The sequence below is a fragment of the Rhinolophus hipposideros genome (assembly GCF_964194185.1).
Source record: "Rhinolophus hipposideros genome assembly, chromosome: 2".
Classification (NCBI taxonomy): domain Eukaryota; kingdom Metazoa; phylum Chordata; class Mammalia; order Chiroptera; family Rhinolophidae; genus Rhinolophus; species Rhinolophus hipposideros.
In genome coordinates this window covers 36405833-36423928 of record NC_138048.1, presented here as the reverse complement: position 1 = coordinate 36423928, position 18096 = coordinate 36405833, and the positions used below count along the sequence as shown (strand labels likewise).

Below are 18096 nucleotides of genomic sequence, written 5' to 3'. Positions count from 1 at the left end.
GATCCTTACCATTTTAGTTCTACCTGAAGTAGTACTTTGCCTCTGACTCACCCAGTTCTTTTAAAAACTGTTCCCTGAGATCTTCATACATTTCCTAGTCATGCGCAGACCTCTGTCTGGGTCTGAATTTGTCTTACACAAGAAGCATGTCAGCTAAATGTCAGACAACAATGGGCTAGTCTGTTGTACTGTTTATATATTCTTTTACTATTTGGGGCATTTATATTTTCATATTTCTAATTTGGATCTAGCTAGATTTTAAAACCTTAATGTTAAGACATTTAAAACTCCTCAACTTTTATGATAAAAGTTACCATAAAATTTAGAAAATGACAGGTCGCCCTATAAAATGCAAAGGATTTATAAAAGAACCATGTCACGCACAAACAAACAAACAAACAAACAAACAAACAAACACAAAAACAACCAGAAGGAGCGCTGGGGAAGAAAGCCAGAAACAGGAGAGAAAAGAAAAAGTTTAATATAAGAGATTTTTGGTTACTCATTTCTGTACCTCCCGATTTGTCTCACCAAAAGAGAAAACTGCTACGAGAGTGTCCTGGTGCTAAGACATTTCTCCCACACGGTCCCTTAAGGCACAGTGGTCACAGCTTGGCAGAGCAAGTCACTGCTCCTGCCCGCCCTAGCAACAACTGCTTCTGGCATCTTGCTCCCCAACCCATCCCCCACCAAGTGGGGGCTCCCTACAGGCTTTATGAAAGCACATTTTCTACTCCGCCAAAGGAATTTTTACCCACGTCACATCAAATGTACAAGTGATAAATGTTATAAAACCACACTTTAGAACATGTCATTTGAGTTCTTTACCAAAAAAAGGGGAAAAAATTCCCCAAATTAAAACATTAACCAGTTGGTTTAAAAGTGGTGCCTTCTAGGGATTTACAGATGTTATATGAGAATCAGCAAAGAGGAAAATGACCTGGGCCATTCTTCTGGGTTCAGGCTTGACTTACTTAACCAAATCGGAGAGAGACAAAACTGACCTTCTTTTAAAATACTACCTGTGAAAATGATTTTGCAATTTCCCTTGGTAACCTTTTTCAATGCCTAATGACTTTTAGTAGCAAAACTTTTTTTCCCTAAATGAAAGGTTAACCCTCCTGTCATTGTTGAAAATTAGATACAACACACTTAAAGGTCAAAGGTGAGATGGTGCAGTTTAAGGGACGTTGTTATGATGACCTTTTTTGTGATTTCCACCTCTGCATAGCTTATCTCAATATATTCTCAGAAACTTGCCTCGGCTAGTTGAAAGAGTGCAGACTTTCCACAGCGTTTTGCAGGTTCAGCACCACCCAACTGCGAAGTGTTTGAAGAAATCTATATTGAAAACAATTCACATAAAGAATATTAATCGTGATATCAGAATCCTTGCTTCCGAGTCATACACATTCCGGAGCTTTCCTTCGTTTATGAGAACATCATTGCTCCCAAGTACCATATAACTAAACGTGGCACTGGGATTATAACTCTGAAACCAATTTTAGTAAATAGCCTCAAAAATAGTAACAAAAAAACAGGTGTGACTTTGGTGGCCATTTGATGACAAGAGTATTATGTATTCCAGGCTTTAAATTTTATTCTATAACCGTAAAAGGAGATATGCATTTCCATTTCTATATAAATACTAACTCATCAACGGCCAAATATAAAAGTTATTTAGAGTCAATTTGTGTTTAACAAAGCAATTAGTTAATTTTTTTTTAAGGAATATATTTGAGAGCTCTGTGGAAAGAGCATCAAATCAATCAACAGATATTTTTTTGAGAATCTAATATAAATGTGCTAGGCAATATGACAGGAACTGCGGAAGCTAAGAATTGTATATAAAACATTGGCTCTGGCTTTGAGAGTATGCTCTAAAGTACACACAAAGACTGACAATCAAGACCACAAATCTAAATAAGTTGCAATTAAGGGCCTCTGTTGCAGTACATCAACATATATATGTCACATTGCATACTCTTCTGCAAATTTGACTAAGCAGCAGCCAGGCACTGATTACGAAGAACAGCACTGTCCTTTCTCATTTTTATATGAAAACTTCATTTTCAATTTCTAGCCTAACTTAGGAAAGGGCTGAGAAGGACATACATTAAGGATCTTTAGAAAGTACGTTTCTCTTGGAAAAGTTCCATCGTTAGCTAGCTATAATCTAAGTTATTTGTATTCTTCGTGCTTTTGAATTCTTTCTCAGTTTAGGTGGCAATCTCGCCTTGTGATTATTTCCTTACAAGTGACCCCAGTCCCAAACGGGGTTCTACAGAACTTTCAGCTGCAGGAGAGACGGGTGCTATGATGCTAGAGGGAATTCTCCCTGGAATGCGTGCTGCATAAGAGGCCTTAGTAGAGGTAACTGTTTAATAAGCTACCTGGGCCATTTAGAAGGCCCTAGTTTAAGAAAGTTTTAAGGACCTTTTTCTTCCTAGGGACTATCATTTTTAACAGAGTCCTTTCCTATTCATCCCAATCACTTACTTTTTCTTTAAAGATCAACTCACGGGGTTCAATCTTTCTTAAGTTTCGAAAATTTTCCCCTAGCTAAATGTTCTCTGATAGATGCCACTTCTGCTTTCTCTAGACAAGCTGAATTCAATTATTCACCTTATCACTAGACTAAGAGAAGCAAACACATTAACATAATCACTGACTCAGACTCCAGGGAATGAAATACTGAACCTGTCCGCCAGTCCTTGGCTCAAGGCTGTTAATGATATAAAGACATGGCTTTTGTGACAGAGAGATGGGCCCTCACTAACTTTTTGTGGGGTGGACCGAAGCAAATAATTAAGACAGTGAGTCTCATGTACTTTATCTTCAAAATAGAAACCTGCCCCGTGTTACTGCTGTGAAGATTAGATTATGTTAGTGAAAAGTCTGGCACATTGCTGAGCCCATATTGCGCTCTCAACAAATATTGCATTTATTAGTAATAAGGCTTTAGCATTATTTCCACTAATAATCATAAACTCTTTTAATACAAGTCCAAAAATTAGTTACACACTGAAATTGGAAGGGAATTAAAAACTGCAATGTCAGAGGATAATTATTAAATTGAATGATTTGTAGAATGCTAACTTTGTCACATAACCACACGATACTGAAGGACAAGCTGGGTACCCTGCACTGCTTAGTCCGGGACACTGTTTCTGCTTCCTACACTGGCTCCCTCTGCTGTCGCTTTTGTTGTTGTACGTTTATGCTCCTTGATGCTGTATGTTTGTTCACTATCATGTATTCTGTGCTCAGTGCAGTGCATGGCCCACTGAGAGGCTCAGTGAGGGCACGGAGGTGTTATCTGCCATCTGAGCTCACGCACAGAGTTGAGGCTTAGGATGGCTCCTTGCCTTTCAAAAGGAGCCACCTATATTTATTTAGTAAGAACAATTTTTCTCATTGCCGAGGGGAAGATTTTTACCTATTTATTATAGGCATAGGGCAGTATTTTAAATGCTCAAAGTTGCTGGAAGCCTGATTGCCAAAGGGGCATGTGTGGGGAAGGGTCAATGTATTTTAGTAGCCCCAACATTTACAGAATTACCTAAAAATAAAGTTTTCATGGAATGACTTAATGTAAGATTTGCTTTCTAAAAATGTCCTCGGCTTATTAATTGGCGTCGGGGAGTGGAAAACTGGACATACGCTGATGTCTATGGCTAAAGCCTTATCTTGATTTCTCTGCAGGATTCAGCATGGCTGACCCTCCTAGGGAACTCTTCTCTGGGCTTCCATTACTATAGGGCCTTGTTTGCCTCCTACTCTGAGGCCACTCCTTGTTGTTCTCCTTTCCATAGTGGATCCCTTAAGTGTTTTTCCTTAGGGTTTTGCCTTAGAGCCTTGTCTCTTTTTATTTACACATGTTCTTTTTCTCCTTAATTTCATCTACTCTGATGGCTTCAATTAGAAGTGTATCTTACATATAGTGATGTGTTATACCACTGTTCCTTCCCCTCACTTTTTTTTCTATTTAAGACATGTACACCCTTTTAAGTACAAACAGTAGAGTTAACACATGTTTTTCAATAATTGGTCAGCTTTGTAGGAGAGGGAAATGAGCGCTATGTTACACTCCTGGGTAGGGGACAATAGTGGGCCATACTACATAGTATCTTCCTGGCTTTGCTATTTATTTTTCTTGAATTGACAGCGCTTGCCAGTTAACTCCACTGTAGTCTCTTCTTTGGTTATTATTCAATGTTCTGATAAACAGGGCATGTGTAATAGTACGCGAGATACAGCAAAAGTGCTAAGAAAAATTATCACCCTGGATACTGTTAAGCTTTCTGGCCTGAGGTAGGGGAGCACACCAAGGACACAGGTGGTAAAGATCAAAAAGCAAATTAGGTAATGGGGGAAGTCTGCAATTATAAGGGATATCAGAAACATCGTACCAATAAGGTGGAGGAAGTGACCAATTATGGTTGAGTAAGTGAATCAAAGAATGAATAATGTGAGATGATTGGTCTTCTTTACCATAAAAGAAATATTAATGCTTCCAATAAAACACGTAATACTCTCACATGGATTACCTGCAGTGGGAGTGCATAGTGTTTTCTTCAAGTATAATATTCTGTAACACTCTAAGCATTCCATCACGAAAACGAATGCCTTAGAAAACAAATGTACGTATTGCTTATATCCATTTGTGAGAATGCCTTAAATTTGATGTATTTATATTAGCAAAGTAAATACCTTTTTAAAAAAGTTGTAATATCAAAATCTATTTGTCTAAATCATCTAGATTAGCCCTCTGTCTTCAAAGTAAATATGTAATTTTTCAGTACAAAGATGCAGGTATGAGCTGGCCCCAGAGCAGAGCAAAGAATATGTAGATTGGTCATGGCTTTCAGATTTGTTAAATAATGGGAGGGAATAGCTCCCTTCTGGCATTATATTTGGTCATTAGTCTAGAGTAAATGAAATCTAAAAAGTGATGGATGTGTCATTCTACCTGTAAACAACAAAAGATGCAGATAGGAAACTCATTCTGACCAACTTAATGGATAAGAGCTTAGAAACAGAGTGATGGCTCTTCAGAAGGGCCAAGTTGAATCTAGATGAATTATGAGTAGCAATAAAGAATGGGAGACAGGCTGACATGGGAGGGGAAAGATCCTGCACTCTGTATTTCTTTCTAGATCTTATAAAGTATATTTTCTCCCTTTAGATGTAAGCATTCCTGAGGAAACTACAAACAAAAATGTTCTTTATTCAATTGTTTCATGGTTACGTAGAGGTTAAATTCAATGAGTTTTCAAGCTTATAGATTTGGTTAAAAAGGAAAAATACCCTCAGCTTGCAAGGCAGCGACTTAGGAGTCAATGTCAAAGAAAAACATTTTCAACTTAAAGAACTGCCCAGGGCTTATTGTTTTTTAAAAAAATAGTTTCTAGGATAATTATATTACACAATAAATGACGCATTGCCAAGAGAAGATCTAGCTAATCTCTTCCTGGAGTTACTGACGTTTGTATAAATGAAATTAGTAGGAATGGTCTCCAAAATTTTGCATGCCTGATCTTAAAATTGTTCCACAAAGCTAAACATTTTTAAATAGTAAATTGATTCCTAAAGTACATAAACACCGACTTTTCTCCAAGTGTACAAATAGGACTGAGAATCCCATTGAAGAAAAGGGATATGGATTTAAAATGACCTACTGGATAATTTTCTATTATGTGTCCATCCCTTCCTTATTTCAGCCTTTCCCTATGAGGTCCCAGAAATACTAGGATGACTGTTTTAACAACCTGTGGTAAATATTATAAACTATATGATTGTTTCAAATTATGTTTCAAAATAGGTCTCAAACTATGGTTCCCTGATAGGAAACTTTTTGGAAGTGCAAATTCTCAGGCCCCACTCCCGACTTAATAAATCAGAAACTTTGGGGTGGGATTTAGCAATCTGTGTTTGAATAAGCCTTTGGGGTAACTCTGCTGTCATTTTAAAGTTTGAGAATCTCTGCTATAGACTAATTAGAACAAGAATTTCAAGATTCTTTGTGTTTTCTCAAAGGTGATGGGTGTTTTATGAAGTAATTATAAGAGCTTTAGGGATATGATCACAGTAATTATAGCCTATTCTATTTCTACTGCAATATGTATGCTCATAGCTGATTTTAGTTGATAATTTTATTAGTTCATCTAGTTAGCTCTTGTTTAGCTTTGAATAAACCAGCCCAGTACTGGGATGACAATAAGGTTAACTTACAAGGTATTAAGAGATTGAACCTTAGGGTTCTCTTGGGTCAGAGGAGGAGAGACTAAGAGGTTATGTATCCTAGGGAACCATGTACTTCTCTCGTATAATCACGGATGACATTTATAGTTCAGTAATGAGGTATATAATAATTTGTTTAATGTGCTTAGAAATTAAAACCTAGGCAAAATATAAGGAGGAAAAATAATATCCTGAGTTGGGAGGGGGAATTGCATCTGAATCTAGGGCAAAGCATATTATTTTGTTTTTTCCATCACGCATGCCTTCCTCTGTTACAATGCCTTGAAACAACTCCAGTAAATTTCCAAATCAACTTCTTTTTTTTAATGCTTCCTCAAATTTTCTATATGTTCCATGGTCAAAAACCAGAGGCCCTCAGGAGATAAGTGCCACAGAGGAGAGGAGAAACATCTGGAAACGTCCCCTTGCACAACTCCCAAGTAAGAAGAGGTTCTTTTCTTCCCTAGGAAAAAAAAACCTTCTCGTGCGTTAAGGAGTGAGTGTACAGAGCGGCAAGGACAAATTAACTTGTTTGAGAGAGGTACATTATCTCATTCTCTAGAATCACAGGACTATGGTTATTATACCATCAAACTTCCATCAGAGCAGTCCAGGGCTTCAGAAGCTCCTCCTAAATCTGATGACTTAGGAGGAGTACGTAACAATCATGCTCTAAGTGGTAATAATGGTTAGAAATGCACCAGCACCAGCTGAGCTATTCCACATTGCCATTTTAACTTAAGTTGAACGCTTTTGGTACTTAATGCGTAACTATCAAGTATGCCAAAGATGAGCCACTCACTACCTTTCTAACATTCATGCTGCAGTGCAGAGTTTAATCAAACAACATATGTGGCGAATACATTCCGTTTGTTCCAGAAAGTTGAATGGGATTGGCTCAGTTGTCAAGACTGACAAACTTAGTCATCATGCCAAAATTCTTTTTTAACTCTTGAAAAAGTCATTAGTAGCAAGTAAATGGATATCAACAACCGGAGGAAAGCAAGGCAATAACAGCAAACAAAACTATTTCCCCAGATAGCGAAAACAGCCTATTTATCATAATGAAAAATTATAATAAAATCTTAATTTATTCAGATTCATCAAGCAAATTGTTCTTCATGAAATAACATTTTATGTTGTTACTAGTTTTCTAGCACAGCCCTCAACAACTAAAGTAAGCACGGTGGCAGTGAAGCCTAACAGATAAGCCGGCCAACTGGTGGTACAAAGTCACAGCAGGTGACACAGTCCCATGAGGAAGCAGCACTGTTTTGTAATGTAAGAGCTGAAAGCCATTTTTTCTCACTTTCAAAGTAAGATGTTGGGTTTTCTCCTGCCAAAAGGATATCATTTTACATTTCATCTATGCAGCACTCTTTATGCAAATGAATCAAAGTGATTCAATACATCAATATTAAACAGAACAGTCCTGCCTGTCATTTTCTCTCCGTTCCCCATAAAAAAAACTGCTCAGTTTATGATATGCATTTTTTGCTGGACTTAATAAAAAGGAAAAAGGGGAAGACCTAAAGCAGATAGCATCTTATTTACAAGAACTATTAATATATACGTTTTATTATATGCCATGTAGTGCTCATTAGAAATGAGCATATGGTGGGAGCCAGGGCTTTTGCGGCAAAATCAAGCATATCAGATTTGCGCCCTCATCATACCAACCAAGAAAATGCTCTCTAGTGTCTGCTCTCTCTCTTTGGCTGACAAACCAAAGAAATCCGAGATCTCGCAAGAGCTGACCTGATCTAAGCCTGGGATTAAACACTAATAAAAATGCTGGCTGACGCCACATCACAGCGAAAGCTAAGCACTGCTGATTTAACAGGTCAGATTCCCCACCGCATTCGCTGTGAGAGTTATTCATGAATTATAGCATCTAATTCACTATTGGAAAAATTTAATAAATTGGAATCCTATGGCCTTCACGTTGACAGCAGTTTTTCCCAGCTTTAAAAATAAATTAAAAACAAGGCAAAATGAAATAAAGAATGACTGGAAAGTGTTTATTCAGAATGCAGTCTTTAATGGTTAGAAGACAGGTATAACATATGGACCTGATCCGACTATGATCCCAAGAAAGACAGAAAAAAGTGGTAAATATTCGGTTATGTGAGTCACGTCAGTCACGGCAACAGACACTCCTAACGTTCACCACACGTTACTCAAAGTTCACTGCAGTATTTCCTGAGCTCAGTAAGTTTTCTGAGCCCCGTAAGTAGTAAGAAAAAGAAGGCCATACCTCAGCAAACTGAAACAGGGCTGATGCCTGACACTGTTTTGAAGGAGCGCTGGGGTGGGATGTACTTGAAGATATCTGAAAGAAAACAAGTGATTTTTAATGCACAAGGACATTTTCCCATATCAAATTAATAAGATTCTGCCATATATTTCCACTGTAGACAATGATCAAGATTAAGACATGAGTCATCACCCTCAATCCCTTTTAGAAAAACAGTATAAATGCTAAAGGAAGACAAAGGCCATGTTTCTAAAAACAGATCATGGGAAAGAACAAAAAGACTGAGTTGGGCTCATTTGTCATGTCTCTTGTACAAGTATCAGGTATGTGTCAAACAGCAGTTGAAACTTGTTGAGATGAATTTCCTTATTTCACTGAATTTCTTAAAATATTATTAAAAGCTAGAAGCTGCAAAGAAAGCCAGTCACTTTCTCTCTTCCTTTACCACTCCCGCAAAGCTGTTCTCTGCTTAGAGGCCGTTGTGAAATAATACTGGAGAAGCATATGGATGTGGGTCAGGGTATCGGGGATTGAATCTCAGCTCTGCTTCCCAACAGCTACCTGACCTTGGACAGCTCAGCTCATCTTTCTGAGACTTACTTTTTTCAAACTGTAAATTGATGATGATAATAATCTCCATTTTATAGGATTATGGTGAGAAGAAAATAAGCCACAGAATACATTCCCTGGCATGGCACTAGAACTCAATAAATGTTCACTGAATATGAGCAGCATTTCTTTATAACACCATGCATCCTCCCACCCAATGCTTGTGTGCACATGCGTAAGCACACACACACACACACACACACACACACACACACAGACACATACAAACATACACCCCCCACCCCGACACTTCACTTGTCTGACAGTGGACAGAAGATTCTGCAATACCACACCTTGTTCAACTAGGAGACTTTTGGTTTCCACTTGGTAATTATGGTAGCCTCGTTAGTTTGCTCTAAGAGCCATGTGGAAAAACTTTCCAAGGATGTTTTGAGAGCAAGGTCAATTATTAATCCTGGTTCCAAAGTGAACAAAATTTTATCCAGCTACAATACACGGTGAAAGTGAGTCACAAGAGCGGAAAGCACGGACAACATAAATTCAGCCCATTCCCAATCCAATAAAAGTCTTTTTTCATTAACTGCTCCCCAACTCTATCAAAGAATACTTATTAGGCAATAAATGCACTTTAATCCCTAACTCTTCAACCACAAAGATCATTTTTTCCATCTTAATTAAATTAAGTTGGATAGAAAAACCATGGAAACAGTATCAAAATGATGTTTAAGGATGAGAAAGAATTAGTAGAGAGAATGATGGAATTATCGACTTTATTCACTGCTGAAGCCATCAATAAAATTTTAATTTCACTTTAAATTTTGAATCAGACATATAAGCATTTTTAGAATAAACATCAATAAAAAGAAAAAATATCTCTGAGATCCTGTTTAACAAACTAGATATAAACAAACTATCATAAATGGGTAAGATTTACCCAAGTGTTCTAAAGATACTGAAGACATTTGAGGGTAAAATTGTGCCCTCCTTGGTCATTCGACTTTCCTTGGTCGAACCATGAAACCTATCATTTCAAAAGACTACCATGTGCAAGTTGTGACAGGTACAAAAATGAATCCATGAGGATTTTCCTGAAGTCCCGGGAGCTATAAATTGAGGAGGTCTTATTTTAGACATCACTTTTCATTCCTACCAACCTTCTATAAAAGTTAAGAGAAGATGAATAGTTCACTAAGGGAAAATGCCTAAGCTACAATGTATTTATTTCTTCAAGGCTTAAATCAGACAGTGAATAAGACAGAAGCAGGGGTATAAAACCATTCAGATTTTTGAAAAGCATTCCTTTCTAAACAAAAGACATGTTACACATCAATATTGGGATAAAGGAGATACTCAGTCAATGCTATCAATAAGGAGCTCCTGAAGACATAGATTAGGGTACCCTTTATGTAAAACAACAGGGTCAGGGATCTGTTTGGAATGTTCCAGATGCTGTAGAACCCACCAAAATGTACATATACCAATACAATCCAATTTCAAATAAAATTTTAGAGATTTCATTAGATCTTTAGGGGTTCAGAGATCTATGATTAAATATTTCTGCTTTCAAAGTTGGGACCTACATTATTTAACATGTCTGTAACTACTGTAGAAAAGGTAGTACAGAGTGAATCCTCTATCACATGAATTCTTGAGGAAACAATATACAAAGCAAATGGAATTCATGGCACACCTCCTACAGAGGCAGAAATGAAAGCTATAGATAAGGAGTATCATGTCAGCAAATATATGACATTCTTGTGCTATCTGCAAGGCATTTAGGCACATTCTAAACAATGTCTTAAAGGAATGGCCTGATATGCCACTGTGAAAAACAGTTTTGCCAGTGAAATGTTGAGAACCACCAGGAAAGGACACTAGAGAGGGGAAACAAAATCTGAAACTAAAGATATGCTCTCCTTGTACAACACTGTTCCACAACAGGCAAATGTTCAGAAGGGTGACAGTGCGAGAGAAGGTCTAGTGGAAAGACAACGCAAATGATCAAGGGAAGACTATGTGCTTTCAAGTTCAGGAAAAATTAATCAATGATGGCTCCATATTGACTTCTGGGGTAAGTAAAGATATTTGGGGAAGCAGTCTTAACCTTTACACTTGATATGAAGAATAATGTGCTTTTCTACATCATCTTTGAACCAATGTTAGTGATGTATTGAACCCAATACATCTGACACAAGACAATAAGACTTGAAAACTGCCACTGCATGCGAAAGCTTCAAATAAAAGTGTACTAAAAAAATGCACAGCCAATAATCACCCATGAGTTGATTCTTATTTAACACCTGATAAGTAACTAAGTTCTAATGTTAACTATTCAGTTATGTTCTTAACTTACCTACCCATGAATAAAAACTAACTCTGGAGTTCCAAAATATCCTTTCCAACATTTGATTCTCTTTTCCCTTTTATGGTTAATTGAACTAAGTAAAGTTCTTCACTGCTGTAAGTTACTGTCATTAGCCCAAATTTAAGCTCACTTTAAAGTTTCTTATTAAGTATATTATTACCTCAGCAAACTGAAATAATGGTGACTTCTGACGCATTTCAGGGGATTCCGAAATATCAGGCCTGCAAGTGCCAGAGGATATCTGAAACAAAGAAACATGGTATGAAGCAAAACAGGAAGAGTTTCTGGAATACAACTAAAGATAAACGCCACCTAAAATGTTCCTATTTGAGGAAAGAATGGTTTTGATTGCCCTGATTTTAGGCAATACTGTGACAAAAAAGTAGTTATATTTGGTAAAGTTTTATGTGAGCGGCCATCAAACTGCAAATAATGCCATAAATAGCAAAAGATGAGCAAGACAATGCATTTTAGAAAGTTAATATTCATCTAAGAGAAATTTCTACAATGGATGCTCTTGGCTTTCTGCCACAAAATCGAAAGAATATATATTCCATGTTCTAGTTTCCCCAGTATTTCATATCACCAGACTATATAAAAACAAAACTAAAATCAAATTCTTATTTTCTAGGGTTTTCATGTGCTTGTACACAAGCCCCAATCTTAGACAGGCTAGTTTTACCTAAGAGAAGTTTTTTTTTTCTACTATATGTTTTCTTTTGTACTATTTACCACGGTGGGTAAACATTTAAGGATCTGATACCTTCATTTTTGATCTTCATTATTAAGAATAGTTACAAAAACATCACTGATTTTTTTCAAAGTTCTTGCTATTAATCAATTATCTTCTCAGAATACACATTTCTTCTTTACCTCAATGCTAAAACTGACTCATTTCTGCATTTGGATGACCTAATCACTTAGGGTAGCCAACTGTAATTCAAAAATCATAGGCATCACAATGTCACAGATTTCATTATTCTTCTGATCTAACCCTTTTTAACAATGAAGGAACTTAGCACGAGAGAGATAAATGTAACGTTCAATAATTTTCTCATTCTTTACTTTCATCGCACTTAGCACTGATCACCATAAGACATAAATATCTGTTTACTATCCAGCTTCTCCCAGAGGCTTTATTTAATGCAGAATCCTTATTACTGCTTGGGGACAATATACTAGACAAGTATTTGTTGAATGAACTAAATGAAAGTTGACAACAAATTTTGTGAATCCCAAATCAATGTGTGCCCTTCCCCCTTTTCCTGAATGACAAGGTTAGGGAGTGTTAGGGGAAAAGTTATCCTTCGCTTTAGAGGAAAAAGAGAAATAAGTTAAAAATACTTGTCAATAACATTTCTGACAAGGAAATAATCCAAGTTCACTGTTGAAAATCTAAAAAACAAAACAAAACAAAAAAACCACAGCAGAAAAATCATCTATATCTCCTAAAGATAAGCACTGTTAATATTCCCTATGTACTCGTCCAGCTGGGTATGTAGATAACATTTTCAACAAAAAAGGGATATTGTACTACTTATACAACGTCCTTTAAAAAAAACATTAATCTTCCTGTGTTATTAAACCGTTTCCAGTGTAATTTTAATAGCTGCTGGTGATTATGTTAGATGGTTGAATCCAAAGGAAAGAGCTGACAGTCACTCAGGTTATATTCCTGAAAACAGTTTCTCAGTGAATCTCTTCATTAGACACTGAAGATGTGCTACTCTAACAATGTCACCAACAACTGGGCAGGAGCAGCATTTGAAATTTTAATTGTTACTTTTGAATTTGAAAAAGTAATGGTCACCTTCGTCTAGTGATAAGCTCCACTTATCACTAAGAGAGTTGCAGAAGGCTTAATTAATTTGCCACCTGTGGTTTGGCTGCCCAAAGCCTGACTCCCTTACTGGCATCTGACTATATGACAAATTAAGTGCTAAATGGCCCAATAGTGTTTTTATTTGCTTCCCAAGGATTCGAAGCCAGGGAGACACAACATGCATTAAAAAGAGGGCCAACGAATCCCAAAATTACAGGCCACAAAAAATTCCTTTATTAAAGTGAATACTTGAACAAAATATATCTTGATATTGTAATATAGGAATAATGAAAAAAATCAATACTTTCCTGGTTTATAAAGAAATTCTGTGTGCTTAGCCCTGAGGCGTCTTGGTAAATAATCAAAATTTGATTTAAAATCAAGCCTAGGACTAAATGAAAATTATAAAGTGTCATTATAAAACTTTAATAATGTCGGTTGTCCACATGACAGAAATGTATAAAAGATATTTGCAAGTAAATATATTATCACTTAAGGTAGCTACATTGCCTAAAGCCTATATAATATACATTCTTATTTCATATCACATGATGCATGAGAAATAGTTACCATTTTTGAGGAGAAAAGTTACCCTATGGCTTTATTAGAGTTCACAATAACTCTTAACAAGTCAATTTTCTCTCAAGTGCCACTTATAGATTATTTGGACATAACTATACAAGTCATAAAATTTTAAAGTTAAATGCAACCCTCTGGAAATTGTTAATTATGATGAATGGTCTTAAATAAAACTTGCTCTTCGAGTGGAGAATTCAAATATGAGTAGTTATCAGGGTATTGGAAGCCTGCACGTGATGTCAATTGTTCGATGCAATCCAAGAAGTCTATGCACGTGTGCTCGTGCTCACCGTACACCCAGATGCACTGTCGACTGAGTTGATTCTCTGGGTCTGCAAATACGAGGCATCTCAATGACCTGGCCAGGAATCACACAACAAAGGCTGACCAAAGGGGGAAACAGCAGGAACTGAATCACTGAGCCTATTCATTTTACTCTAGTGGACAACATCCTCTGTCAAAATCTAACTACTCTTACTTTAAAGCAGTGTGGATTTAGCATGTATTTTCAATGTGGTATAATGCAAACAGAACACAATTAGGAGCCAGGAGAACTGGGTTACCACTAAGCTATGTGGTTACCTGACTCTAGACCACAGCAGAATAGAAGCAGAATATCGGAAGGGGCCTAGAGTAAGAAAAAGGAAGAAGGTAAGAAAAAGGAAGAAGGTAGAGAAAGAAACGGTACCGGCAGCAAGACAACACAGGAAGGAGAGAAAGGCCATAAAGAACAGACACCAATGTTTTACAAAGCATTGTACTCTATCTGTAACAAATTAAAGAAGGGAAAATAGCCCTTAAGTTTCTCCTGAAGGCATCAGTTCATGGCAGTAATTAACATTTATAACTCTGATTCTAAGTTGTCCAGATAATAATTATAAAATATGTTCTTTATTAAAAGGCAGAAATGCATGTGGTAACATGCTAGGCACATTTCCATCTAAAATCTCAAAATGTAAAAGTGCTTCGATGACATGGAAAATGTACATATGCAGAATTCTTTGAGTGCTTGATAAATAAGGAATCTAATGCTAGTGTGAATATCTGTGCATACACACATTTGGTAAAGAAATCTGGGATTATATCCACATAAAAGGAAGAGATTATGTCCATACAAAGAGTCAAAGATATTTGTTCATTAATTAAGAGTAAAGAAAAAACACTGAGTAAGCAGAGGGTTAAATAAAGGGAGAAAGAAAACCCGAGAAGCTGTTTCTAGAAATAGTCTGAAATAATCCATAAAGCCACTAGGTGTAGCTATACGCCCAAGAAAGAAGTCCTCTAAAGAGGTATCAAAAGCAAAAGTTTCGTTAACCACATATTCAACTGCCCTTAAATCCAATCTTCCCTTTGATGTAGCTATAATTCACAATAACTACGGAAGAGGAATGATTAGTATAATTAAGGATTATGATGAGGTAGTATTTTTTTCCCCACAGTTGCAATTCTGATTGTGAAAACTGTAGAGATAGAGATGAGATCCAGGCCCGATACAAAACAAAATCACAGCAGCCAGGTGCACCGCAAGTACCTTGCAAAGCTCGGATTAGCAAGAGCCAGTTCTGACTGCACAAGGCACAAGACCACAGCCACGCACGGCTGGGCTGCGATGAACACACAGTCAACAAAAGCGGTAGGTGCACTGGTTGTATCTGAACTACATATTGCTGCCCTCGGTGACTCAAATATTTACTCATTACTCACACCAGTAAATATTCAGTAATCAGCTATTAGAGGCCAGCCACTGACTACTGCTTTCATGCTTACATTCCACTTGTATGCACTTTAAGCTGGGGAATAAAATGAGAGTAAAGGAATGTGTTTGGCCCTTAAATTGCTGGCACTTCAAATGCAGATGACAACTACACATATAAGAATGTACGTGCATAGTGGTGGAATACAACAAGGCTATGGATGGTCAGAGAAGCGGCCTTTGCTCTTTCTGGGAAGAAGTTAAGATAAGTAACATCTAAGAAAGACCCAGAAGGAACACCGTAATTGAAGAAATGATGTGGTAAGCTCAGGAGGGAAAGCATGGAGGCACGTGCCCTCTGTGTCCGAGAAACAGTGACTTTCCCAGTGTGGCTGAAGAGGAAGACACTTGGTAGTGTAGTGGGAGATGAACTGGACTGAGACAAACCTGAATTCTATGTTAAGTTTGCAAGGTCAGCTGACCGTAGTGAGGAGCCAGCCAAGGTTTTCAGTCAGAGGAGTGCCATGAGGAGAGAGAAGCGTATGTAGTTAGGTAACTGTCCGGGGAATGCAGGTGACTTTGGCTGGGGAGTGGCTGGAGGTAGGAGACCAATTAAAAGGTTAAGGAAACAAAACAGCTGAGATGTGGGGCCCCATTAAAACAGAGATGGTATTTGCGAGGCCTCAGGAATAGTCTGGAAGTATGTCAGGGCTGAGGAAAAGGGGTCAGACAGTGCCAGTGTTTCTAAGGTAGGTTAAAGCCTTGAGTTCTCAGTGAAAGGGGGAATTTGAAAGAAGGAAGACAATTTAGACAGGGGTGGGGAGTGGGGTTGTCTGCCTGGAAGGAGAGGGTTTGTGGGTAAAGGGTTCCATTTCAGAGTTCAAGTGTAAAGATCCTCTGTTCAAGAACCTGTGATCGGATTCTCACCCTCATCCTGACGCTGCCATTCCCACAATTTGTGGGAACTGCCAGATATGCTTCTAACACGGTACCTAAACGATCATTTAATTTTCATTTAATGTGAGATGTTAAATGAAGCTCTGAAATGGACTTCATCGTAAACACAGGTGAATTAAATAAAAGCACATTCCATCCAAGTTAGTCCTTCAACATGTTTTTAAGGACTAAAATGAAGCCACTCTTCATTGAACCTCAGTTAGGTTAGGGCGAACCTGAGTAGTACGGCACTGCACTTGGCTGCCTGACCCCCGCCGGGAGTGAGCTACAGCTCAGAAGACTACTGGGCTACCCCGGGGAGCATAACCAAATAACGTGGCACAGAACTGAGCCTCCCCAAATTAGATACAGGTCAAGTCATCTGGCTGAAAGGAAAAATAAGTCCTGGTTTTCCTCGGGGCACCAGGGCTACCAGGGTATTGACTTCGTGCCGTGAGTCAAGTTCTCGCATTATTATAAGACAGGCGGCAGAGCACTAGTATGGAAACACTAGTACCGACTCCAGGCCACTTCTACAAACCGCTACCCCTTCCCATCATCTCTGGGAGACTGAGGAGCTCATGCAAGGTCATCACTGCCTAGAGCAATGCATCCTGGGAACTCATCCAGGACAGGTGCTTGTCAATCACGTTAGGGAAAAGGACCTGATTCTGTAGGTTTTGAACTCCACTGCTGACAGATGGAAGAGGCTGAGCTGGATGGGCAGTTCCAGCCCAAAGGGACAGTGAACATTTATGTAAAAAATGGACATCTTCACCCAGAAAGAGAGAAAGTACAAAGAGCCCATTTGCTGTTTAATGTAAAATTTAAATATGCGTATTTCCTCACAAAGTACATTTAGAAGCTATAAAACTTTAAGAAAGGAATAAAAACTTTGAGGGGATGGGGCAGAGTCAGAGTGTTTGTAATTCAATGGACTCTAGCATCCTGAAGTAGTCTAACAAGGGTACATATCAGACTAGACCAAATGTACTCAAAGATAGGAAAATTATTTTCAGAAATTATACTAAAGGTGAAAACTTTCAATTTTATCTAAATCTGTATTTGTTTTAAATGTAACACTCAACTGTATTTAAATATGGACTAAACACGTATTCATTTAGCAAGTATTGATACAACTACCTTTTCTCTATCTCAGATTTCACCTATCTCATCATTTAATGGAAAACATATGGGTTTAAATCCTCGTATTAGGACTTCCTCACTCTATGACCTTGGAGAGGCTATTTAATCTCTCTGGCCTAGTTTTGTCATTTATGCAATGGTGATAATAAACCAGCCTCATAGGGTCCACGGGAGGACAAAATGGGATCATCAGTGTAAGTGCTTAGCACAGTGCCTGGCCCCCAGAAAGCACCCACGAAATGCCCCTGTAAGGTAAGAGTGTAGCACAGGACTCCACTGAGTGGAGGCCAGGTGGGTGGGGGATGAATCAGAAAAGCCCCTGGAGTCTATGACGAGACTGATACTAGTTCTCCTCTTCCTGGGTTCAAATCCCAGTTCTGTCACTTCATTAGCAGCCTAATCTTGAGCATGTTATTTAACCCATCTCTGCCTCTGTTTTCTCACCTTATGGTTTGATATTTACTTATAAGGGAAATAAGACTTAA

General features: G+C 37.9%; 1 protein-coding gene across 50 annotated transcripts in view; it reads right to left on the bottom strand.

Annotated features, from left to right (window-relative positions):
- Window positions 1-18096, bottom strand: part of BBX (BBX high mobility group box domain containing) — a 245573-nt gene that overhangs the window by 46926 nt on the left and 180551 nt on the right. For 26 of the 50 annotated variants that reach the window (XM_081067941.1, XM_081067936.1, XM_081067959.1 and 23 more), the window contains 3 exons: window positions 11596-11676; window positions 8501-8575; window positions 1261-1341 (listed from right to left, as the gene is read on the bottom strand). In XM_081067941.1, the coding sequence (XP_080924067.1) occupies window positions 1261-1341; window positions 8501-8575; window positions 11596-11676 (237 nt within the window). The remainder of the gene's footprint in view (window positions 1-1260; window positions 1342-8500; window positions 8576-11595; window positions 11677-18096) is intronic. The other 24 variants (XM_081067957.1, XM_081067972.1, XM_081067943.1 and 21 more) reach the window with 1 other exon arrangement.